This window comes from Sminthopsis crassicaudata, chromosome 1 (genome assembly GCF_048593235.1).
Source record: "Sminthopsis crassicaudata isolate SCR6 chromosome 1, ASM4859323v1, whole genome shotgun sequence".
Classification (NCBI taxonomy): Eukaryota; Metazoa; Chordata; class Mammalia; order Dasyuromorphia; family Dasyuridae; genus Sminthopsis; species Sminthopsis crassicaudata.
The window spans coordinates 628,691,789-628,718,649 of NC_133617.1; the positions used below are offsets into that span (position 1 = coordinate 628,691,789).

Here is a 26,861-nt window from a genome sequence, read left to right on the forward strand (position 1 = left end):
TATCACCTCACCATTCCCTGGAATCAGTTACATAAAATCATATGCCTCAATTTGGTTATAGAGTGGCTAACTTACTACAAAATGGTAAACTATTAATGTTCCTGTTAATTTTGGTCCCTGCTACCAGCATTATAATGAGATTCTACTCCATTACCTAAATATTTTAAAAATTACTATTTTGGAGTATACTTTTTTTTTCCTCTGTCATGCATTAAAACCATAAAGTTGAAAAGAACTTTAGAGGATGTTCTATATTCTCTAAACCTCACAAAATCAAATCTATATTATTTATCTCCAAATGGCAAATCGGCCTCTCTTTGAAGACTTCCAATGATAGGAAACTCTTTTCCTCCAGTGGCAAAACAATTTCACTTTTGAATGGTTAATGATTAGAAAATTTTGAATTATTAAGATATAATTGATTTCCCTATAACTTCGATCCATTGGTTGCAATTATGGTCTCTAGGATCAAGCAGAACAATAATCTTTTAGTCATATTAAAATTCTTAAAATATTTGAATGCATCAATCATGTCTCCCCTACTTCCTCACTTTTACCCCAGCTCCTTGAATTCATTGTCATATGCATGGTTTCAATTTCCCTTACCTTTCTGATTGCCTGCCTAACTTTACAAAAAGGAAAACTGAGGCCTGAGAGGGGAATGACAGACCACATATTTTTCATCCTTTACTTATACAGTTAATTTTTTTTTAAATCCATGTTCAAGGTTTCAGATTTATTCCTATTTTAATTCATTTTATTAGCATGGCCAATTGTTCTCAGGTGTCAATCATTTTATCTTGATTTTGTTCTCTTGCACATTAAGTACCCCATTTACATAAGTATAACCTACAATTTCAGTAAATATATCTATGCATTCATCTAAGTCAATGATTAAGAGTTTAAATAAAACTGTACTAAGGACAAAACTGTAAGATATTCTAATAATCACCCACTACTCTTTGGATTTAGTCATTTGATCAATTCCAAATCTACCAAACTTTGCTATTCATCTTACAATTTTCCATCATACACGCAAGGAGGGAATAAAAGACTTTCTCAAGTACTTTGCTGAAATTTAAGTGAACTTTGTCAACAGCATTTTCTAGTCTACCCCTTCAAATCATCTTGCCAGAAAAGGAAGTGTCCTTAATCTGGCATGACTTATTTTTAAGGAATCTATGGTGACCCAGAGCAATTATCATTTTTCCTAAGTGTGGTCAAATTATATTTTTAGTAATCTGCAGAATTTGTCAATAATCAATCAATACTTTTTAAGCACCTGCTATATGCCAGGCACTGTTCTAAGCACTAGAATTACAAAAAGAGGCAAAAGAATTCCTGACTTGAAAGGATTTCCAAAAAAAGTATACTTTATACTGCATGTGTGTGTATATATATACACACACATGCAGTATAAAGTATATATATATATATATATATATATATATATATATATATATATATATATATATATATCAGCAAAATAATGAACAGAGAGAAAGCACTGGAGATTTGGAAAGAAAGCAGGATTTTAATTAGAACTTAAAGGAAGCCAGAGAGGTCAATAGTTGGAGCACAAGAAGAAGAGTGTTCCAGTCACAGGGGACAGCCAGAGAGAATGACCAGAGTGGAGAGATAAGAGTATTTTGATTGTGGAAAAGGCAACAAGCCAGTGTGACAGGATTAAAAGTTCCTATCAGAAAGTAAGGTATCAAAAGACTAGAAAAATAGGAGGGGGCTAGTTTTCATGAAGGGCTTTGAATGACAAACAGAGCATTTATAAGTAGAAATAACACAAAACTAAACTGAATGTTGTATTATTATAAGGACCAAGAGTGGCCCTGGAGAAAAGAGAAGAAAATGAACCATCCTCCATTCTTTGCAAAAATAGAAGACTTTGTGTATAAAACATTGTACATTCTGTCTTCGGTTGGTTAGTTCTGCTGAACTGCTTTTTTTTCTCTGTTTATTTTTTGTTCATTGGATAGTGGAGAGGGATGTACTTGAAAATGAAGGTGATATAAAAGCAAAAGATATTAGGTTTCAGATGTTTTAAAAAATAATTTTGTTTATAAAGGATATCAAGGTCACCTACTACTGGATTATCTCTGTGCTGGTCAACATAAAGAGGGCAAAAGAGACATAGATCAGGCTCCATCTGTAGTGCAGTGGAAAGGACATTGACCTTGACATGAAAAGAGCTGGGGTTCCATGCCAGCTTCTTATGAGCAGTGGGATCATGAGCAAGTCATCTTTCCTCTTGGGACCTTGATGTATTCATCTGTGAAATGAGGGTCAGACAAATCAGAGATGTAAAACCTGCTACCTACTACACTCCTGAAGACTGCAATTGGGAAATAATAATAATAATAATTATTATTATTATTATATATACATATATATATATATATATATATATATATATAGTAGAACACAGATAATGTTAATACGTAGTTTTCTAAGGTAATATATAGTTGACAGGGATCCTTGTGTACTTTTTTAGTGGCCCAATTTCTTTCTGAGTTTGATATCACTGGACCAGCTGTGTTATTGTTTGTTTGTTTCCTGTGCTTTTCTTGAAGCAGCTTGTTAGTGGAACCATAGGTATATATGAAGTACAGGCAGGGTCTGCCAGCATTCATATCGCCATTCTCTGTGCACACCTAAGAACAAACTAACATTAGGTGTAAACTTTGATTTAGAAGAACTTTTGGAGATCAGTTAAACCAGCCTCCCAATTTTATATTAGACAGAGAAGGGTACTCAGAGAGGAGTAAAAGCACTTGCTCAACCAAGGTCACCCAGTGAGTTATTGGGAAAGCTGGGATTAGAGCCAAGTCTAGCATTTCTTCCAGTGGGTCACTGGATCCACTTTGGATACACATGGGAAGAGTAGACCAGTGATTCCTTCATATAGGGAATTCCTGGATGAGGAAATTCTCACAGCCAGTGAGAAATGAAAAGAAGTATTTAGTAAATGCCTACTATATGCCAGGTGTTGTGCTAAGCAAATATTGCAAATATTATCTAATTTTTCCTTAGAATAATCCTGAGAGATAAGCACTATTATTATATCCATTTTGCAGCTGAAGAAACTGTGGCAGGCAGAGGTTAAGGGACATGCCTAGGAAGTGTCCAAGGATGGAGAGGAACTAATCATTCTGACTCTAGGCCCAGAACTCTATATCCTGCAAAGCCTGGATGCCTCAGACTTGGGATCCAAGATTTAGTGCCTAGGACACTGAGATAAATGCCTATTGACTGAGAAATTAAATCACTTAGTCTGGATAACTCAAGAGAAAAATTATATCTAAAACAGGAAAATTACATATAAATAAATTACATATGCTAGGTATTATATAAAAATCACAAAAAATATATAAAATGATATATAAATAAATTAGATTAAATGACACAATGAATCATGTGGGTCAGAAAAGAAAGTCACTACTTTGGGCTAGAAGAATCAGGGAAGCTTCCTGAAAAGATAGAACAGATCCTTGAAGAGTGATTAAGATTTGAACTGTGACATATTCAAGAAAAGAAAGGGTAAGGCATATGGTATATACAGGTTGGCCCATAAGCTTAAGTGCAGTAAAATACTGTATAGGGCACTCTGACTTTTAGGACCTTGGATATGAAGAATGCCAGACTTGGAGTCAGAAGACCTGACTGAATCTTGGCCCTGCTACTGGCTTTGCTTGCAAGTCATATCACTTCTGGGCCTTAGTTTCCTTCCATGTAAAATGAGGGGTTTGGATTAGTTGATCTCTTAAGTCCTTTCCAAATGTGAAATTTCATGACTCTCTAATACGAAATAGGCAGTCCCCAAAGCTTTGATGTTTGTCTTTGGAATAAAGAGAGCAATGTTGAGCTACTGCAGCCATAACTCTGCTCTCTTCTCAGGCCGGCTCTATATGAGGGAATGGTGAAGAATGAGTGGAGGGGAGAGAGACTGAGCTGCCGTGAGGCCCTTGGTTGCCATGGCAGTGCTCTGTAGAAACAAAATCATATTAGTATAAACTCCTGAAGCAATGCTCCTTTCCCTCCGTGGAATGATAGTGTCAGTGCAGTGACTAGATAAGCCATTTACATGTAAATGTTATTAAGCAGATTTTTTGTTGTTGTTGTTATTCTTTTGCATTTAAGAAAACTCCAGGCTTAGATGCCAGGAGGGTAAAAAACAACCTCTGTACCGTATTAAGTTACAAACTGAAATCCTAGGAAAACAGGAGCAATAGATCTATATGTAACTCTTCCCCCACCACCCCCATATACACCTAACTTATTGTATGTAAGAAAATGGCATTGAACAATCTAGTTATTTTTATCATATTTCTAGAGATGAGCAAATGATGAGCTAAAGCAGGAAGAAATGAGTGATAGAGAATTTAATGTAAATGCATTGTAGTATTCTAGAGTTTGAGGAAAGTGCCATCTAGGTGTACCCCAAAGGGAGACACTTGGGGTAGGAAGAGCAAGAAGACAAGGCTAGTTATTGCCCCCACCCCATGAATTCTTTGGATGCTACATTTTCTTTTTCTGACCTCCAAAAGTCTTACCTAGGAAAAGAAGGGAGAATAATAAATTTCTAAAGGGTGAAAAGTGGCTAGGTAACAATTACTAATTGTTATTACTAATTGTGTGAACTTACTTTGTTATTACTAATTGTGTGAACCTGGGCAGAGCACTTGTTTGCCTCAGTTTCCTCATCTGTAAAGTGAGCTGGAGAAGGAAATGGCAAACCACACCAGTATCTTTGCCAAGAAAACCCTAAATGGGGTTTGAAAGAATACAAAATGACTGAAAAACTGCTCAAAACCAACAAGAAATAGTGAGGAAAGTCTAATCGCTGTTGGTGGATACTATAGAAGAGACTTCTATTCAGATGCAACATAGACTCAATGACCCTTGAGATAACTTCCACACTGAGAATCTATAATTCTGTGATTCTGTGACTTTCATGGGATCATCGGGTTTAGATTAGGAAAGAACCATGGTGACCATATAGCCCAACACCTCCACTTCAGTTTTCTAGAAAAGGAAACTGATTATATGATTTACCCAAAATCACAGAGTTTGCAAATAGAAGAGCTAGGACTTGTCCCCAGTGTTCCAACTCTGAATACAGTTTCCCTTTCTCTACTCAAAGGCAAATATTCAAATCAATAAATGCCCATCAAAAGGCTGCTGTGAACAGTTCTGTATTAAGTAGATTAGGAAAAATATAATCTAGTCAAGATTTATCTCCTATTTTCATGAATCTTAAAGTTTAGGAGGGGCTTATGACATATATACATTTATCTATAGAATCTGATACTGTATAAATGTATCAAGAAAGTTGCAAAGCTTAGTTCTGTACAATATCTTAGAGTTGGGGGAGAAGAGAAGTAATGATATATGAGAGTGATGTACTGAGGGTGCAGTACAAAATAAATCTGGAGAGGGAAGCTTTGAATGCCTGGAAAGGCAGTGGTTTTGAATAGGTCACCACATCCCTCCCAGCAGAGGGTCCTGCTACTTTGCTGAAGACCCTGCTTTCTCAAACCATCTTCCATGAACTATACTTCCCTACTCTATACCTCAAAATCCCTTCACATCATCTTCCCTTTTCTTCTTCCTCTGCTCTAGAATCTGATAAATCTTCTCCTTGCCAAGACCAACTTCTTTTACATGTGCCTTTGATCTCAAGCCTTTCTATCTCCTCAAAAGCCTGCTCTCTTAGCTCACTCATTTCCTCTCTGTCTCTAGTCTTCAGTCTCTCTTTATCTCCTGGCTGCTTCCCAGCTGCCTACACACATGCTTGCTGAGAGCCCTTTCAGCTCTGCTCAGAATCTGGAATTCTCTAAAGAAAGGAAAGCCACGGAATTGTGAGAAAGAGAGAAACTAACAACTTGCCTTATGTAGAAAGGGGCACCCGAGCAGTGCTCCTAAGGAAGCGAGAGACTCCAAGAGCCACTCCTGTTATAATTTTCCTCTCCTTCTGCTACATTATGTTTCTATGTACTATGTTATGTGTTTTTTGTTTTAATGAATAATGTCTTCAGTTACTTTTATCTTTCTGTAAAGTGGTCTTGTTCCCATTGGCCCTCATCTTGATTCTTTCTTCTCATTTATAACCCTGTTCCCTTTGGAGTTTTGCTTAATCCTTTTTCTTTCCTGCTTTTAGCTGGTTAATTAATTCTTCCCCTCCCCTTTTTCTCCTCTGTTAGTCAAATAGATTCCCTCTTCCTCTCCTGCTTTTCAATTAGTCCTATTTATTAGGTTTTTAAAATTTCACTTTTGCCCCTTTTCAAAATGGATTTTTCTCATTTGCTTCATTATCCATCCTTTTTGTCTACTATAGATCCTCATTATCTAATTCATGATCCCTTTAATTATCTGATCTTTCTCTTTTCTGTAAGCAAAGATTCCAAAGTATCCATTCTAGGTTTCCTTCTCTAGGAAGTTTCAGTCACTATTTTGTTGATCTTACTCCATTTTTGCCTCAACTCCGGAATAAATGTCAATTATCAGAGAAAATACTGACCCATGATATACTTCACTTACTGGTAAATGAAGTACCATCAGTTCCTTGATGATGCAGTCTACCTCTGATTTATACCCTCCTCCCCCTGCCACATTTGCCTGAAAATCTCATTCCTTAGCCCATGCTATTTACTACCCCATGTATCAGTTGCCTCTAGAAATTCCAACTTCCCCTTTATTGATGACAAATGAGTAGACTTTTTAAGCACCAAAACCAGATGCATTATCCTCATCTCCTTTCACAGACTCTCTTTCTTCACCCATAGGAACTTTTTTTGAATGGAATCCCTTTCCATCACCAAAGTAAAGCCTCCCTATTTTTCTTCTTCTTTATCTTCCCTTCGCTCTTTACCCATTCCCCTTTCTCTTATTTTTAGCCCTTGATTTTGGTATATCACATACTCCTTTCTATTTTCTCCCTTTTCATGAACTCTCTCATATGTAATGTAATCCCACAAAAAAAAAAAATCAGTTCACCTGTAGGCATGGTATCATCAGGTTCTATACATGATCCACTCTATCATCTACTTATTTCTAATAGATTTCCACCTTCACTCCTTATGAAAAAGTCTCTTACTGGTCTCTTTGCTGAAACTCTTTTGCTGTGTCTGTCCTTGACTGTTGCATTTATTCATTTCTCCTGCATTTTTGTTATTTAAGGTGTTTGAGAAGCAAATCATCTCTTCAGTCTGATTTTCTTTCTAAAAACATTTCAAACACTTTTTTATTATTGAATATCTGTCCTTTTCAATGTATGATTAAGCTTAGATTTGTAGGAAAAGTATCTTTAGACTACATCCTGATCTTCATTGCTCTTTGGAACACATCATTCCATTACCTCTTAATTTTTCTAGTGGGTACAGAATAGTCTTGGATTATTTAAATTTCCTTTCCTTTGTATTTGAAGGTCTTTCTTCTGATGATTTGTAGAGCTTGTTGTTTCTGAATTGTATTGTTAAATTTAACTATTATATGTCCTGAAATTTGCAACCTTTGTTTTTTTTTCTTTTCCAGGAAATGATTTGTGAATTCTTTCAATTGATATTTCATTTTCTATATTCATAGGTTCTGAGGAGTTGTCTTCCATTATTTCTTTCTTTATGGTGTTAAAGTTTTCTATCCTGTTGTGTTCTGGGAGACCTATGATCTTTACGTTGTCTCTATGTATTCTAAAACATGTTTTCCTTGTATAATGAACGTGTTTTCTTTTGATGTTAGTGATTTTCTTTCTGTTCCTCTTCTTCTAGATTATCCTTTAGTGTATGTGCATGCCCAATCTATAGTTCTCTCTTTTGTTTCTTTAGTGAGGCTTGCCATTGGATATTCCAATTATGCTCTTCTGTTCATCATTTTTGTTATCCAGGCCATAAACTGTTCTCATAATTTACATTTGAACCACTCAGGAACAGCATGTTGTTGTTTCATGCTCTCTTCAAATTTCACAGGGTTCTCAATCCCATCAAATGTTAGATAATTTTATTTGTTTTGCAGTATCTATTCATAGGTGACTGAGTTCATTACTAGATCTAGAGGCCATATTTCCTTCTGTTGTTAATATTTTTCCTATTGATTTATCTGCTTGTATTTAAGGTATTAGAGTATTTTTCTTCCTCAAGTATTGGGTAATTTCCACGTTTGCCCACCCCATACTTATTTTCCCCATCACTCACTTTCTGACTCCCCCACTCTGATAATAGTTTCCTTGCTACTCAATCTCAAAGGGCCTGAGCCTCCTTCCATGCTGTGCAAAGAAGTTTGCCAACCTAAATCTTAGCCACAATGAACTTTGTGGGTTAGCACTGGACTCAGTCAGATACTGTACTAAACTTTTCCCCAGGCTTAGTGGAGTGTGGCATAGAATCCTCCACCTTTACCCGTTATACACAAGTGTTTTATCCTAGTAATCTTGTCTCACTCCCTCTGTTCCTTAGGTCTTTCACCCAACACTAGCACTTCAGATTTTTGTAGTGCTAGTATTATAGGGCTGTGGCTGCTGGAAGTTTTTTTGCTCTTGAAAAGCCTGAGCAAATCTCTGCAGATTGTAGCTGGGGTTTCCATAGCACGTAAAAGAAGAAAGGGAAATCAGACTATTATGGCAGGTTCTGTTGTCAGCTTGTATTGGGTCTGCTAAAGCATTTCAGGTGCTTACTGCATGGAAGCTGAGGCTAAATGAGTTCAAGATTAGTGAACATCTTTTCATGGATTTTTTTACCTTTTGGGGGAGGGGACTTGGGGTGTCTTAGACCATGGAAACAGAAAAAAATTGCTTCATTTTTGAGAGGTTATTTGTGTGTGAGAAAATATCTAGTTCTCTATCTTGTTGTTCACATGAAGTCACTCCAATTCAAAACTGGAGTGCATTTTTTGTTCAGGAGCTTGCAGGAAGTATATAGAAGGCCACTAGCAAGCCTTTATTATTGAATTAACCTTTCTCCTATATTATTGCATTAACTTCCTAAGTGGTTTTCCTACTCTCTTGCCACTCCAATCTATCCTTCATACAGAAGTCAAAATAATCTTCCTCAATTGTAGATCTGAGCACGTCATTTCCTGTCTCAAAAATCTTCAGTGGTAGGGAAGCTAGATGGTACAGTGGACAGAGTACTGGCCCTGGAGTCAGGAGGACCGAGTTCAGATGTGACCTCAGACATTTAATACTCACTAGCTGTATGACTGTGGGCAAGTCACTTAACGCCAATTCTCTCTCAAAAAAATCTTCAGTGGCTCCATGTTGCCTTAGTATATACATACCTACACACATGTATGTGTACCTATATGTATGTACATGTATATGTGTATACATGCATGTATCCTGGTATCCTGGTAATTAAGTCCTTCGTAATATTCCTCTCACCTTCCCTTTCAGTCTTATTTCATTCTCTGCTTTATAAGTTCTATGTTCTTCCAAACTGGCCTGCTGTCCATCCCCATCTAGCATTTCATTCTCAGTCTCCATGCCTTTCCAGACTATTGCTTCATCCTAGAATATGGTCTCTTTTTACTTGTACCTCTTATAATCCTAAGTTTTTTTCAGGGCTCTGTAAGATTTTCCTGCTTCCCCTTATTAGTACTTTTTCTGTCTCTCTATCTGTCTCTTTATGTTTCTCTGTCTCTCTCTCCCTGTGTCTATTTTTCTGCCTCCCTCCTTCCTTCCATATCTCCCTTTATTATCAAATTATCTTTGTATTTTCTTATTTATTTTTGTATTTTATATTCATTCCCTTTGTGTTTACTTGTGTTTAGTATGCTCCCAGTAAAATGGAAATTGTTTTTTTTTCTTCCTTTTTTTGAGACAAGAAAATGTTTTATTTTTAAACTTTCTATTCCCAGTATTTTTCACAAGATAGTACATCATATGTGCTTAATAGCTGTTTGTTGAATTGAAGGTTTTGAACCAAGAGTGATATGACATGAAAGATGAGTCTGGCAACACTATGAAGCGTGGTTTGAAGGCGATAAGGAATAAATGTTGAAAGGCTAGATGGGAAGCTGTTGCAATTGGCCAAATGGTCGGTAATGTGGAACCATGATAGAGTAATGACAATGGGGATAGAAAGGACAGGAAAGATGTAAGAGATATAATGAAGAGAAATTGATAAGACTGGGGAACCAATTGACCAGAAATAGCAAAGGGGATAGAAGAGTTTTTAAAAGTTCCTAAGTTAAAATTAGATGCTAGAAAACCAGAGGCAATTGTGGAGCTTCTCTCCTTGTATAGTGTAAATATATTTGGCAGAACCAGCTTAGGAGATAGTGTTCAGTATAGGGATGAATGTACACATGTATATGTACATATATGTATGTTTGTATATATGTTTGTAGAAGGCCAGTCTTGGTCATGATGATTGAAAGGGCTTAGATAGTGGTGTGGTTTATTTACTGTTATTTGGATATAGCAAATACCATAGCCATAGCTGGAAGCTCCCTATTCTAGATGGTTTTATTTAACCCAATCAGTGCAAATTTGTGATAGAAGCACATGCATAGTTGTAGTTGAGAAGCATTTTTATCCAACTAGGACATTGCTGCTCCATAGATTACATAAGTATAGAATTCCTTGATTAATAAATAAGTTTCATTCTGCCCTAGGGATAAGCTTCCCATAGTGTCCTTGTTATATTCATGTATTGGAACAAGGCGTGGTATTAGATGCCAGGGATGAAAAGATGCAAAACACTTCAGCATTTAGCCTCAAAAAGCATAAAATGGAATATTACATGTAGACAAGTAACGTACAAAGTGGAATGTGATAAAGAGAGATCCAGACAAAATGTTCTTTGGAGATTTGAGGAGGAAAGGATCACTTACATGGGCATCAGAATGTGGTTCAGGGAGAACATTATGAAGGAGGAAGTAGCTCATCTGAACCTTAAAGGATTTCAACTAACTGAAATGTGGAAGGAGGGCATTTCAAACATGAGAGCTCAAGAATGCACAAAATCAGGTCAGGGAGGGACATAATCAAGAATCACTGAATATTCCAGTTTTGTAAGAACATAAAATGCATGAAAGAGAATAGTATGAAATAAATCTAGAATCCTAAGATCTTAGCATGTCAAAAATAGAATTTATTTTCCTTTTGTTCTTTCTCCAACCTTCCATATTGTTATTCTCTGGTCACTTAAGTTCACTGAAAAAGGATGTTTATTGGATTTTACCATGCAAATCATAGGACCCATTGAAGGATTTTGAGTAGTGACTCCCATGCACTGGGAGTGTTATTTAGGCAATTGGGTTAAGAATGATTTAAGAGAGGAGAGAATGCTGGCAAAGAAACCAAAAAGAGTGGCAATGAGAAGAGAGAGAAGGATACAGATGCTAGAGATACTGTGGGAGGCACGAGTGGCCAGAGTTGGTAATTTATTGGATATGGCTGGTGAAGACAAGGGTGGAATCAAAGATGACAAGAGTTTTTGAGTATGGAGAGCCAAAGATTGAGGTGTTGATAGTACCCCATAATATCCCAAGAGACTTGGGGATTCAAGTGAACATTCTGCTCCAAGACTGCACTTCTTCAAGAAGGTCTATCTGAATACCAATTGGCTCCTATCCATTTTCTTGAAAAGCTATCATCTTTTGTCTTTTAAATGATATGATAACAGAGGTCTGGAAGCCAACTCCTTCAACATTCTCCCTAGAACCTATAAAGAGTATATGGAAGCATCCTTTGGGGTGTCTTTTCCTTCAGGTTTTTTAAAGAGCTTCCATTTTCCCAGTTCTCTTTCCTTTCCACTGCATTTCTAGTAGATATTTATTTGTCTGGATGTTGTTTTGGAGGCATTCTGGAATTCAATCGCAAATAGGACCAGCTATCACCACCGAGTTCCTGAAATTGGCATCTCTTTGTTCCCTGAGCTATTAGTAAGATTTACTTAGTTAAGAAAAGAGCAAGTTTCTAAATTCTTCTTGGTAACATTTAAGTATTCTATGACCTCTGTTTAGAGTTGTGGTTTTTTGTGCATGACATCAATTTTAGAATTTGACCTAGAGACTTAGCTTTGATTTGCCTACACTCTCAATTCTGAAAATTTTCCTATATTGGCAGTATTTAATCATCTAATAAAAAATCAGTTTGGTTACAACTTTAGCAAACAATTTTTCATTTTCTACATGTGCCATATTTCTCAATTCCATTCGTGAATTGTAAAACTAGTTGGCCCTTGATGTTGTCAAGAGCTCCTGATATATTGCTTCGCTCCCAACTATACTGAAAATGTGTAACATTCCTTTGGCTAAAGATACCGGGAATGATTTCATTCTTTATACTTGCATCTCTAAGGTCTAGCACAGGATCTGGCATCATAATAGGCATTTGGTAAATGCTTGCTGATCAATTTATTGGTTGATTTCATAGATTAAAATATGGAATTAAATGTCATAGAGTTGTGAGAGGTAGGAGGCACCAAGGAACATAGAAGGAATGTCAGAGCTGGGAGAAATCTCCAAGCATCGTATATTAGGGCTAGAAGGATGTTCAAAACATAGAATGTCAAAGGTAGAAAGGCTTTTGGTCATAAAATTTAGAATGTTACATTTTGAAGAAAACTAAACATAGAATAGAGAATTTCAGAACTAGAAAAGACTATAGAATATGGAATGCCATAACTAGGAGAGCTGATCTAGTTTAAATACTTTCTCTCCTACAGAGGAAGAAATAGAGACCCAGAGGTAACAGATTGATTTGCACTTAGGCAGTGTCTTTCATTTACCTGAAAGCATTTTTCTAGGAGATATTTTGGACTTACTCTCTCAACAATCCCCTTCCTTGCCCTACATGCTAGTGGATCAAGTTCCCAAAGCTGGACTGGCTTCTCTCCCTCAGGAGTTCTAGGAATAACCATCAGGATACTGTGAGGTTCTTTCAATCCTCCCTGCTCTCTTAAGCCCCCATTTTGCAGATCCTCTCAAATATTATCAACAGTTATTAGCACTCTAATCTCATTTAAGTCATCATTATTTCCTGAATATCTTAGTTAACCAGTGAATATCATCAGATTTTTTACAAAGAGTTATTCAGATATCCCAGATCAGAGAGCACACTCACCCTCAGATATAAGATGGCAGCTGCAAATATTCACCCACCAAGTTCAATTCTGCATGCAATACAATCAAGGGATGGAATCACTCCCTAGTTTGAAGGACATGGCTTTGCTATCAGGTTGATTTACAGCAGTCCTGATTCCTGTCAGGGAGAGACTGCTGTCAAACTCTGGATCTTCATTGACTTTTCCAAGCTTTCACATTTCACAAAGTAAGAGCCTACATATATTCAAGTCCAAGAAGAACAAATACAAAAGAGGCAAAAGAATGGGAATATCTTGCATGGAGGATCACATTTTAGAGATAGGACTCTAGTGCAATTGACTTCCTATCCATAGGCTTACCATTCTTACCTCATTCACCTGCAAGGAAGAGAGAGCTCATTCTGACTGATAGTATCTTTTATATGTACCCTTAGTTTCAGCTCAGCAGTCAATTAAAAAGCTTTTCTTCACCATATAGTAAACAGACAAGAAATAGCCACAGGACTCTCATAGTCACCTGGCTCCCCTGGATTGGCAGCAGGTAGAACCTATTGTCTTTGCTCAGGAATAAGGCCCTCATTATCCAGTCCCCCCATTACACACTGTTAGTTGATCCTTCAAGATGTTTGTTTAGATTTTTAGGTAATTCCTCTCACAGTCATTTTTTAAAAGGTTGCTTTGTAAAAGCATAGAATGTTTCCTGCATGCAATTACAGTTCAAATCAGAGGAAATTGTCACATAGTGACATTTGCAACTGCTTCTTTCCATTTCAAACCAAAATAAAAAAAAATTCTGTAACTACTAGGGCCAGCTCACTGCATGTATCAGCTTTAGCCCCAGATGCTCTTCCTTAGTTTTTCTGCCAACCAGCATTGCTTCATTCATCCAGCCACCGGAGGAGTCCTGAATATCTTCCCATAATAACATAAAGCACCAGCTGTTGGACCCAGGGGGTCTAGGATACTAGCCTACTCTTTTTCCACGAAGGAGTCTATCTCAACTCTGGACCCATTTACAAGGTCTGGACCAGGCTCAATCCTGGGGGATTCTGGACTTTAATTAGAAGAGGACTAGATTCCCTTTGCTCCCATTCTTTAGCTCATTAAACTCCCATCCCATTCAGCAGGGATGATTTACTTAAAGCTTAGGTTGGGTTAATGTCTGTGTCTTCCTAATATAGGAGAATAAGCAGGATCTTGATGTATACTTTATATTAGCTATGGGATGTATTCATTTCCTACATATAAAGAAATGCTAAATGACTTACCATGCATATTAACAGAATGGCTCAGAGTAGGAAGGAGGAAAGTCAACTTTCTGCCTGTTCATAAGAAGACCATCATTTCACCACGGAGAAATATGTTGTAGTTTTTCTACCCTAGCATCATCTATGAAAATCCTTGCCTTTAACAAACTGACCACATTTTCTGTTCATTTTTATATTCAGAACTAGCTCATGAATTAAAGAGAGGGAACTAAATTTGGTTAAGGAAGTTGGCAAGGTTCTTTCTGCTTCTCCTCTCCAACCCCAAAGGGCAGAGTACACAGCTGCCTCCCTGGAAAAGGAAAGAGAGGTTCTTGGCAGTACCTGAAAACAAGAACTAAACACTATGTTATGGAAAGAGTAAGTGATCTCAGTTCCAGACTTAGCCCTGCCACTGACTTTTTTGATCATAACTTATCTTATGTTCTATTGTTTAAGATCCTTTTCAACTCTGACATTCTACATTTTAAGGACTCTTCAAAATCCAATGTTTGGTGATATCCATTATTTTTTCTCCTGTATAACTTCTAAATTAAACAGCATTGATCTTCTTTCAAAGTTGGTCTTAAAATTTCTACTTCATTTCTTATCGTACAATATATTTCTCTATTATCAGTCCTTATTCTTCTACCCTAAAATGACAGAAAAATCATCTTTACAAAAGTATGACCATCATCCCAACCTCTACCCTCACCCCAGGTGGAAGCAGACACATGTAGCTATTGTAAATATATTGGAATCAATATTTCCTAACTTCTCATGTCCAGATGATAAATGGGTCCCATTATCTCAGCCTGAATTCTCCCCACAGCTTCTCCATGTAACTAATAGCAGAGTAAAGGATTCCATTGGCAGTCAAACCCTTCTCTCAGCCTTATCTATATTTATCCTTGAGTTTATGTGGGAGAAGGGGGCTGCTGAGAGAAGGAGCTGTTGTCTTAACTTGAAAATACTATATAAATGTGAGCTTTTGTTATTTCAGTGCACTTTCCTGACATCTAGATAAAGAAGGTCAGTTAAAATAAAAATAAAGGACAAGGAGAAAGATCACCAGGATCAGAAGCATTGCCGTGTCACTTGGGATCCCATATTAAATCCTGGACTCTGAATGAGCTGTGTGATTTTGGATAAGTCTGCAGGTTTCAATTTCCTTATTTGTGAAATGAGAAGATTGGGCTAAATGACCTCAAAGTGATTCTCCACTTCTTAGTGTCCAGGATAGGAAGTGATAAGAGAAGAAGAGGGATCCCTCTTGGAATAATTTGGTCATGTTCTTCTCCCCTTTCCCCACCACTCCCTACCTGCAAAAAAATTGGAATATGACAGAACCAGAACTTGTTTTTAACTTCACTTGCTCATGGCTATGGCCCACAATGAATATGAATATGTAAGTCATCTGCCTTTCTCTGCTGCTAGCTATTGCTGCATTGTTGAGTTTCTTAAAGCTTCATCAAAGCCCTTCTTCCTAGCAAAGCTTTAATTTCTAAAGTCCACAAGAAACTCCCAATGTTCATCTCAGAACTATGACCCTTCTGGGGGTTTCAGCAGTTAAAATATAGTTCAGGACAGACAAAGGGGAAAGAGTTTATTGTGACTGTTGAAAGTGGGTATTTGACTACCTAACCATCTTGCCTGCTATGCTTCAAACCTCAGGTAATAACCTTTGGAGAAATAAAAGTAGTTCTTCATTGTCTATGAATCTGAGTCTTTTACTTACTAGCTACTTGACTTCATGCAGTCATTTGACCTTTGCTTTAAAAAGAGGAGGTTAAACTAGATGGTATCTAAGGCCCCTTGTAGATCCAAATTCTTTGATCTTATGATTTGTTAGAAGAATGAACTCTGGCCAGATGAATTACTCTATTCAAGTAGAGCAATAGGTATATGTGTGATAAGTGGTGTTTATAATTCCTTGTCTTTCCAGATTGAAAAATACTCATCTTTTCCAGATATGCTTACATGGTGGCCCCTCCATTCCAAGTGTCATTTCTATTGCTCTTTTATGAACCTTATCCAGTTTCATTAATGCTTTCTGAGGTTATGGGAGTCAGGATTATGTATAGGGCTTTGACCTAAAACAGAGGAGTTATATACATCTGAAGAATCGAAAATCACTACTGATGATCAAATATTCTTTTTAGTGATCCCAGAATAATAGAAATACATAACTTCCATCCCTTATTTTATTACAATCATTGAATTTGGAACTCGAAAGGACCTGAGAAATCAAGTCAAATTATTCCAATTTATAGATGAGGAAGCTGAGTCAGATTTTAGAATCTACTTACTCAAGGTCATAGATGAACTTAGTGACAGGAATACAAATTTTCTTAACCCTATTTTCAGTGTTCCTTCTGCAAGATTATATTATCTCCATCTTTAATCACTATTAATTCTCAGAGAGAAAAACTTGCCCTTTGTTTAAGAGGACTCACAAGTGATCTTGATGGCTCTGCCACTTATTAATTATGTGAGTTTGGATGTTCGTCCTCTCTGGGACTGTTTTCATATCTCTAAAATGAAGAGTTTGGACTTGATCCCTTCTGGCTTGAAATCTCTGCTCTTTGGAGCATGACTCTGATTCTCTCTGATTCAATGTATGAAACTCTCAGAATTTTCAATGCACTTTCCTCACAAAACAAAACAAACAAAAGCAACAGAGGAAAAAATACCTAGAAGATAACAGTGCAAATGTTGTCCTTAGTTTATGGATGTATAAATTGAGAGCCATTTGGCCTTACAGCTAGTGAACATCAGAGCTGAAGCTCAAACATCGGCCTTTTGCCTCCTGCCCCACTACACTAATCCACAGCTAGAATGAAAAAGAAAGAAAGAAAAACAACAAACATTTCTAGGCCAAGTAGAGTAGAAATGTCAGCTCCTTCCCTAAGGAATGAAATTGGCCATATCTGCCTATTAGACCTTTCTACTTCTGTCATCTACCTCAAACACGGCATTATTTAAAACGGAATATATTCTGCTGCCAAACAGCAACTTGCTCAGACATCCCCATTTATGTCAGTGATTTTACTAGTCTAGTCATGCTGAGCTAAAACCCTTGAAAGTTCCCTCCGCCATATCAGTCACCAAGTCCTGTTCTTCTTTTCTTCCTAAGGTACTTCACATATAGCCAACAAGTCACCTCTTACTTAGACTAATAATATAATTCCTCTATAATCCATCCCTTAAAAAGTGCCACATCAGTCTTTCTAAAATGGCACTTGCATTATGCTATTCTTCTCTGAAAAACTTTTAATGATTCCTTCTTGGTTTTAGGAACAAATTCAAACTCTTCAGCATGGTATTTGAGGCTCTTCTTGCTCGAACTCCAACCTACCTTTTCTCCTATTACTTTTGTCTGCTTGAGACAGGCTGCCCTATTCAACATCCCCAGAAGTCCCTTTACATGTTTCCAGGGTGTCTTTACTTACACTATTTTTTACTCCTAGAAGACATGTCTATTTCACTAAATTCTATTCATTCTTCCCTGATCCTATTAGACCAGTGAAATCACTTCCTCTTGGGAGTTCCCACAGCACTAATTATCTGTATCACTCATAAAATCACAGAATTGGAGATTTGGGAGGGACCTCAGGTGGCCATCTGGCCCGATCCAGTTTTGAACAAGAATTGCCTCTTTAACACCCCTAACAAAGGGCCATCCAGCCTTAATCTGAAGGCCCCTATTATTTGAGGGGAAAAGGAGCTACTTCATGGAGTAGCATATTCTATTTTTTGACAACCAATTATTAGCAAGTTTCCCCCCATATTAAGCCAAATTTGCCTCTGCAATTTTCTTCTCTGTTTCCTAATTTTTTCCTCTGGTGCCAAGTCTAGTCCCAGTTTGGGATTTTATGTAATACTGTCTTGTGATATATTTTATATCATCAGTTTAATTCATGTAGTTGTTTACCTTTTATATACACATGTGTGATGGCACATAGAGTGCCAAGGAAGGAAGAGACCTTAAGGATGATAAGAGTTCAAGCCTCTCATATGACCGGAGTGAGGGTGGAAGTTAAATCCCAAAAAAGGTAAGTGACTTGTTCAAGTTCTCCCACACACAGTCTGTTAGTGGCAGAACCAGAGCTAGAACCCAGACCTGATGCCTCTATCCTTGCCCTTTCTTCTATGCCTTGCCATAATAAGCTTCTTGAAGGTAGAAATTATGTTCATGATGCTTTGTAATTTACACATAATCTACTAGCTCAATGTTATCTTGTTACTCAGTAAATATTTATAGAATTAGTGTATAATTAAATCTGGTTTACTTGATAGCCTTGGGGCATGGAGACCCTCTCACCAATGACAACCATCTTGGTTTATTCTCTCTTTTTTTTTCTCAATAGTATTTTATTTTTCCAAATACATGTAAAGATGGTTTTCAGCATTCATTTTTGTAAAACTTTGTGAGCCAAATTTTCCTTCCCAGTCCTCAAGACAGCAAGCAATCTGATATGAGTTAAATACGTGTGATCTTTTAAAACACATTTCCATGTTTGTCATGTTGTGCAAGTAAAATCAGATCAAAAGGAACAAAAAATATAAGAAAACAAGCAAACAAAAAAGGTGTAAATACTGTGCTTCCGTACACATTCAGTTTCCATACTTCACTCTCTGGATCTGATTGACATTTTCCATCCTAATTCTATTAGAATTGCTTTGAGTCACTACATTGTTGAGAAGAGCCAAGAACATCACAGTTGATCATCACATAATCTTGCTGTTATTGGGTATAATGTTCGCCTGGTTCTCTCACTTCACTCAGCATCAGTTCATGTAAATCTTTCCAGACTTTTCTGAAATCAGCCTGCTTATCATTTCCTAGAGAACAACAATATTCTATTACCTTCATATACTATAACTTATTCAGCTATTCCCTGCTGATGGGCATCCACTCAGTTTCTAGTTCTTTTCTACTGCAAAAAGAGCTGCTATAAATATTATTGCACATATGGGTCCTTTTCACTTTTTTATGATCTTTTTGGGATACAGACCCAGTAGTAAGACTGCTGAATGAAAAGAAATGCACAGTATTAAAGCCCTTTGGGCATAGTTCCAAATTGATCTCCAGAATAGTTGGGTCATTTCACAATTTCACTATCAGGGTATATTTGTGTTCCAGTTTTACCACATTCCCTCCAACATTTATCATTATCTTTTCCTGTCATCTTATATCTTGGCTTATTCTCAATTATTTCCTTCAAATGATTAAGTGAACATTATGATTTTGAATCTTCTCCCCAAACTTTTTACCCTTTTATGAACACTACCATTTGTCATTGTCCTTCCTAAAATATGATACCTAGATGTGGTAAAAGAAGAGCAAAAGTCAATGGAGTAGAAACTCATAAATACTAGCTGATTGGAAGCCAAAAGTGTAATCAGAAATGTCACATATATGTTACTATACCATATACAATGTTGCTGCAACTATAACAATGTTGAAGGCTTAAGAAAGCTTAGCACAAGCATTAACTCTTCTTTAAGGGGGAAAATAGCAATAAACATCTCTATTGTTTATTCAATTCCATAAGGACTTAATAAATGTTGATTAAGGGAAATACAAAGACAAAAATAAGAAGTGTCTGTCCTCAAGGGGCTTATAGTCTCCTGGGGAGAAATAATATTTTTATAGATAAATACAAAATATATACAAAGTCAAACACCAAGTAGTTTCAAAGGAGGAACCATTCAACAACCTGTAGTGGAGGGATGAATTAGAGAGAGCTTCATGTAGGACTGAGCTCCGAGAGCTAGAGATTCTAAAAGGCAGAGATGAGGAGGCAAAGCATTCATTACAGGGATTTGGCAAGACCTATGCAAGGAGAAGATGGCATGTATAGTGTGTAGACAATAGCAAGTAAACCAATTTGACTGGATTGTGGGATGCAGAAAAGAGAGAAGAATGAGAAGTAAATATCATAATATGGTGCATTTAGAGCTGGGTGGAAAGATAGGACAAAATGTGCATAGAGACTACTAGATGAGGCAGGGAAGAGAGTGCTAGACCTGAAGTCAGGGAGATTCATCTTCCTTAGTACAAATCTATCCCCAGATACTTACTAGCTGTGTGACTCTGGGAAAGTCACCAAATGCTGTTTGCCTCAGTTTCCTCATTTGTAAAATGAGCTGGAGAAGGAAATAGCAAAGCCTTCCAGTATCTTTGTCAAGAAAACCTCAAATAGGATTATGAAGAGTAGAACATGATTGAATCAATGGAACAACAAAGGAGGGATCTGTAGTTTAGTACAGAAGAAACAGATTTTCAAGGAGAGGAAAGAAATGATCAGATCTGTACTTTAGGACCATTATTTTGGCAGTCTTCTGGAGGATATAGTGGAGATGGGGAGAAACACAAAGTAGTGAAACCAATTACAGAGGTTTTTTAAAAGTCCAAATGAGAACCGATGAAGGATTACACTAGGGTGGTGGCAGGAAGAGATTTTTATGGAAAAAGAAGGGGAAAAGAAAGCTTGGCAACTCTTTGTATATGAGAGTGATCATAGAGCATGGATTTAGAAATTGAAGGAGCTCCAGAGGAACTTTTAGTCCAACCCTCTCATTTGCAATTCTTTTCTTCCTATTCTCTAAGCCAAGCTATGACCACTGAGGCATTTAGTCTGGTGGCTGTGATAAGTAGGATTCCCCTGGGGAATATCTACTCTCCGAGTACACACCCAGAAGTTGGGCACCATAAGTCTTAATTCTACACTAACTTCTAACATACAACTTCTCCTTTTCTTCCAACTTTTCCTCTTCTTTCTTTTGATGTTCCAAGAGCCTTTGCTTTTTCTTTCTTTATTTATTTATCTATCTATTTATTTATCTATCTATCTATTTATTTATTTATTTGTTTGTTTTTGCCATTAACCCCTCTATCTCTCTTATTCTGAACTAAATTCAGGACCCTGATCAAGTCTATCATATACTACAGATACGTTGATTGCAAAGTTTTAAGAGAACAGTCATTGAGCATGGCCCAGGGCATCTCCAATGGGAGACCAGAAACAGTAGACATTTATAGTGTTTTCAGAAAATCTGTATGGCACTGGATTGCTCAGGAGACAAAACTGCTATCTGCTATTACAGAATGGTGAGAAAACAACTAAGATAGCTATAACTCATTCATATGCACAAGTTTAATTTATATATCCAGATATATGTATATAGAAGGACATTCATACATATGTGTGTATAATTTTGTTGTTGTTGTTCATCCATGTCCAATTCTTCATGACCTCACAGATCGTAGGTTTTCTTGTAAAGATACTGGAGTGGTTTGCCATTTCCTTCTCCAATGGATTAAGGCAAGCAGGGGTTAAATGAACTCACCAGGGTTATACAGATAATGTCTGAAGTCACAACTGAAGTCAGATCTTCAGTTGACTCCAGGCTCAGCACTCTATCCACTGACACACCTAATTGTCTCTAAGTATAATGTATGTATATGTGCATATGATATATGTTATATGCGTATACACATCTTCACCACACTTTGCCCACAGTCCTTTGGGGTAGCAAGTAGTAAAAGTATTATCTGCACTTAGCAGATTAAAGGAGAGGTTTCTGCTTACTATTAGGTGACCCCTCAAGTTCAGAGAGCTATGATCCAATATGATAGAATTCTGCCATATAATAAAGCTGAAGAAAGAAGTTAAGGCCAGGTTGTGACATGTCTAAATGACAAAGAGAAGAACTTCTCCATTCATGCCAGGTACATTCTTTTTTTCAGGAATGAGAAGGGGGATGGGACTGAGGATGAAGACTTCCGACTAGACTGCCACCACAGCCGATACCCAAATCGTAAGTGATCTTGCCTTTGGGATATCCGGGGGGGGGGGGGGGTGCCTGGTGTGAGGGAGATGCTGGCCCGACTGTGCTCCACTGTGCTTCACTCCAATGAGACACCATCTGTTTAGTTCTACTGACCACATTTAAAGAAGACTATTGAGGGGGCATCAGGGACCCTAGGCCTGGAATCAGGAGAACCAAAGTTCAAATCTGGCCTCAGACACTTCCTAGCTCTCTGATTGCTTCTTTACCACCACCACCACACCCCAAAATAAAAAATATTGAGCAGTTGAAGTGTGTTCAAAAAAGGAAGATCAGGGTGGTGAGGGGATTGCAAGCCATGTTAAATTAAGATTAGTCAAAGAATTGAAGCTGTTTATCCTGAAAAAGAGATGGCTAAGAGGGGATATGAATACTGACTTCAGGTATTTTATGGGATATAGAAGAAAGATTAGACTTATATTCCCACACCTCACAGGGTAGACATAGAAATGATGGGGAATGGGTATAGAGCAGCAAATTAGGATTTAATGTAAGGAAATCTTCCTCACAATTAGAATTGTCCTAAGGTGCCCTGGGCTGCTTTATGAGGTAGGGATCTCTTTATCACCAGAGGTATTCAAGTGGAGGTCAGGAAGCCATCTGTAAGCAATGCTCTAGAGGATTCTTGCTCAAATATGGATTGGACTAAATCATGTCTGATGGCCCTTGCAGCTCCCATAGTCTAGATCATTGTCCAGGTCTTTTTACAGCTCTCTCCAGGTGTGATCCAACTGATTAGCTGTGGCAAAGCTCTGTTATTATACAGTTGCAGCAGAAATGCCCTTCCCCACCCCCTCCACCTCCAAGCTATGCAGTAAATGTTTCAGAACAAGTCCCAGTAAATAAAATAGGGAACTGAGTCCAACTGTGCGGAACAATAGCAGACCCGAATTTAGCATGGTGTTTTCTTAATGAATGGCTAATGAGTCAGGCCAAGGGCTATACTCCCCCATGGATAGAATTAACTACCTTCTAACCTGATTTCTTAGCTGAGATGTCATTGAGCCTTCTTTGGCAGAGATTCAAGAGGGAAAACACAAACACACATTTATGCTCATGTGTATTGTGTTTATATGCCCATGGATATATGTAATATATATAATATAATGCAGTGCCATAATTCACATATATACAGACAGTTCTTGCTTTATGTAAATTTTCATTATGCAAATTTAACTTTATGGAAAGAAATCAACATTCCAACAACACATCCATGTTAACTTTACTGTACAGTACTGTACCCCCTGTCTCTGCTTCTATCTCTCAACAAGACAAGCTTCCCACCCCACCCCTCCAGTCAAAAAACAAAAATAAAAAATCCCTCCAAATGAAAGCAGAACTGAGCCAGCACTGCTTCTGCTAGATTAGGGACTTGGTTTGAGACTTCTGAGAGAGGAGATCTTTGCCCTGTTTTGCCCACCTGCCCTTGTGTTCACCCTTGCATGTCTGTCGTCTGTCTTCTGGCTGTTAGTGTAACAAGTTTGTCCCCAGCTCCCAAGTATTACCCTCCTCTCTTGTTTGTGTTTGCATCCTGCCCTATATCTTATCCTCAAAAGTGCCCACATCTGTGGGCAAATTTGCATTATCAATTTATGTAGAGGTCTGACAAATGCTCCTCGTGTGTAAAGGAGAACTGTTTGTATACATATATGTGTATCTATATATGTATGTGTGATATATATTATCTATATACATATATGTATGTTTGTGCATGGGTATATATTATATATAATACACACATATATCACTAAATACTGGAGCAGTATATTCATATGTATATATCTATATATACCTGAATTCATGAGGTAGCTCATATTTCATCCATGGTGTTTGATTCTTGTTATGAAAATAGTTTGACAATGGCTTTTAGGGGGCTAAGTTTCTTCAGGATCTTTGGATTAAGTGCTAGTCAAGGCTCAGGAAGTATAAACTTAATTCCTAGCAAAGGTTCCAGAAGACCTAAAACTAGATCTCACTATTTGAATATCTTGTTCTCTATCATACAATATAGACGGTTAGAACTTAAGGTCTTAGAGCATAAAGCACAGAATGTTAGAACTACAAGAAGTTATTTCCTATTAGGATTTCTGTCCAAATGCAGATTGACATTCAGATGCAGAAGAAACATTAGAACACAGAATGTTAAAATATCAAATCTAATATGTTGGATATTTAGAGATAGAAGGGACATTGAATTATTGGGGCTGAAATCTAATCCACCCTGAGTCCCAGAGACTGGAAATAATATAGAAGTATCAGATTAAATGCCGTTAAAGGCAAAGCTCAGGCTGATACACATTTTCTATACTTTTCATTCTTTCTCTCTTCTTCTACCCCCTCTCATTTCATTATTAGCTTTTTCTGACTACTAAAATATGCCTTGCTATGTCAGGCACAGGTTCCATGATTGCTTTACCTCTTCAGTTTTTCATTTCCCTTGAATGAGACAACCTCCAGGTTCAAATCCTTGAAATCAACATTGCAGGATCATCTTTAATTCTTCCTTCTCCCATATCCCCAGAATTCAACCAAGTGCCAAGCACTATCAATTTTACCTCCACAGCTTCTCTTCTGTCTCTCCCTTCTCTTCATTCACATTGCCAACATTCTAGTAGAGGTACTCATCAGCTCCTAGCTGCCCTATTCCAACAGCTTCTACTCTCTCTAAACCTCTTTCACACAACTACCCAAAGTCTCCCCACATCATTCCTCTGCTTAAAAACCTTTGGTGGCTTCTAGGGTAATGTATAAACTTCATCAGCTGGTTCTAAATCCTCTCTACAATTTGGCCACCATCTACTTTTCCAGCCTTGTTTCTCTTGGTCTTCATCATACATTCTATTCTCCAACCAGTTGCAGTTCTCTAAACACAATGTGCTATTTCCCCACCTCTGTGCTACTTTCTTATCTCCATCTTATCAAAGCCCTCCTCTTTCCTTCAAAACTCAGTTCAGCTACCACTTTATTTAGAATTCTCCCAAATAAAAAAGGAAAAGTGATTTTTCTCTCTTTACCTTTTCTTAGAACACTTTGTCTGAGTTTTTCTCATGTCCACATTGCCCTTTACTTTATATCAAATCTTCTTAAACTGTGGGTTATCATCCCATATGGGATCGTATAACTGAATGTGGGGCTGCAAAATTATGATTCATTATCAATTAATGTTTGGTGTCTACACCTATTTTATGTACCTGTATACCTGGGATCACATAAAAATTTCTTGAGCAAAAAAGGCTTAGGCATGGGAAAAGTTTAAGGATCCCTGCCTTATATCATACTTACCTGCAGGTATGTCATTACCACTCTCACCCCTAACTAGGAGGTTATACTGTGAGTTTCTTAAGGATAGAGATTGTATCATTTTTCATTTTAGCATTCCAGCATTAAGTGCTTTGTATGAGGTCATTGTTTAAAAGTTTATTAAAAAAAAAGTTTATTGATTAGAACTGAATGACCTAGAGCTCAAATGAGGTTGAATCAGAATATCTCTAAGACCTTTTCCAGTTCTAGGATTCCAGAAAAATTTCAACAGCCATCAAGAAGATACCTAACAGATTGTGGGTGCCATGGAAGTAAAAGATGTGTTTCTTAAAGCTGCTCTTCTCTGTACATGTGGGAAATAACTAAGGAATAGTCCCAAAGCCTAAGATGAACAATATATAGTGGCAATAGCACTGGATTGGCATTTTGAATACTCAGATTCAGGTTACAGAATTTCAGAGTTGGATGGAACTTTAGAGACCACTTATTGTTCACTTGTACTCAAACAAAAATCCCCTTTACAACATTTCTAACAAATGATCATATGGCCTTTGCTCAAAGGCCTGCAGTGAGGGAACCCCAAAGCTTCCTCAAGCAACATACCCCACGTTTGCATAGTTCTAATTGTTAGGAAGATTTTCTACAAATTAGCCCTAAATCCACCTCTTTATAACTTCCATTCATCACTCATGGTTCTGCTCATTGGGACTAAAGAGAACAAGTCCAATTTTTGTTCACTGGATGAACACTTTTAAACACTTGCTAGCAACTACTCTGCCCCCTGTAAGTCTTTTCTTCTTCAGTCTGCACATTTCTAGGTCCTTTGGTCCTATGATCCTGAAGCAGTACAGGCTTTTCAAAAGTGCTCAAGAAAGAATTGGAAAGAGCCCCGCCCCCACTTCCTAGAGAAATAAGCCTGGAGCTGGTCCTAAAATGTGGGAAACTCTCCAAAATTTCCTGTCATTATTGTACAGGGACTGGTAGAATAGTTTTTCTTTGACTAAAATAAGATAGCTTTGAGTTATAACAAAGAAAAAGAGATCTGAGTCTCTTGGAAATAATTACAAATTACTTAAATTTTTTAAAAAAACAGTTTAATATTTTATTTTTGGCCTTTACTTAAGAGAACATTCTAATTTGAACTGATTTCCTGTGTGATATTTGGGGAATTACTGTATCTTCAGCTTCTTCTTTTGGAAAAAGTGGGAGTTGAATATATGGGTCTTCCAGATTTCTTCCAGATCTGACTCCATGCACTAAAATCCCTTCCAGCTCTGATATCTGCAGCCTATCAGTAGTTATGTTAATGTGGTTGACATGAATAAAATGCAACATGTGGTCCCTACAATTGTCATGGATGCTAATTAATTTATTTTATTGCAGTTTATCACTTTCTTTTCAATTTAATTCAACAAGTGTTCATTGAGTGCCTCTTATGTGCTAC

The 26,861-nt window shown here is 37.3% G+C and overlaps 1 protein-coding gene across 1 annotated transcript in view; it reads left to right on the forward strand.

The window, feature by feature from the left end:
* The window catches only part of GSG1L (GSG1 like), a 370,570-nt gene that overhangs the window by 330,174 nt on the left and 13,535 nt on the right, over positions 1–26,861 (forward strand). Inside the window, exons 6-7 of the mRNA XM_074282771.1 lie at positions 18,265–18,354; positions 22,056–22,126. Of these exons, the coding sequence (XP_074138872.1) occupies positions 18,265–18,354; positions 22,056–22,126 (161 nt within the window). The remainder of the gene's footprint in view (positions 1–18,264; positions 18,355–22,055; positions 22,127–26,861) is intronic.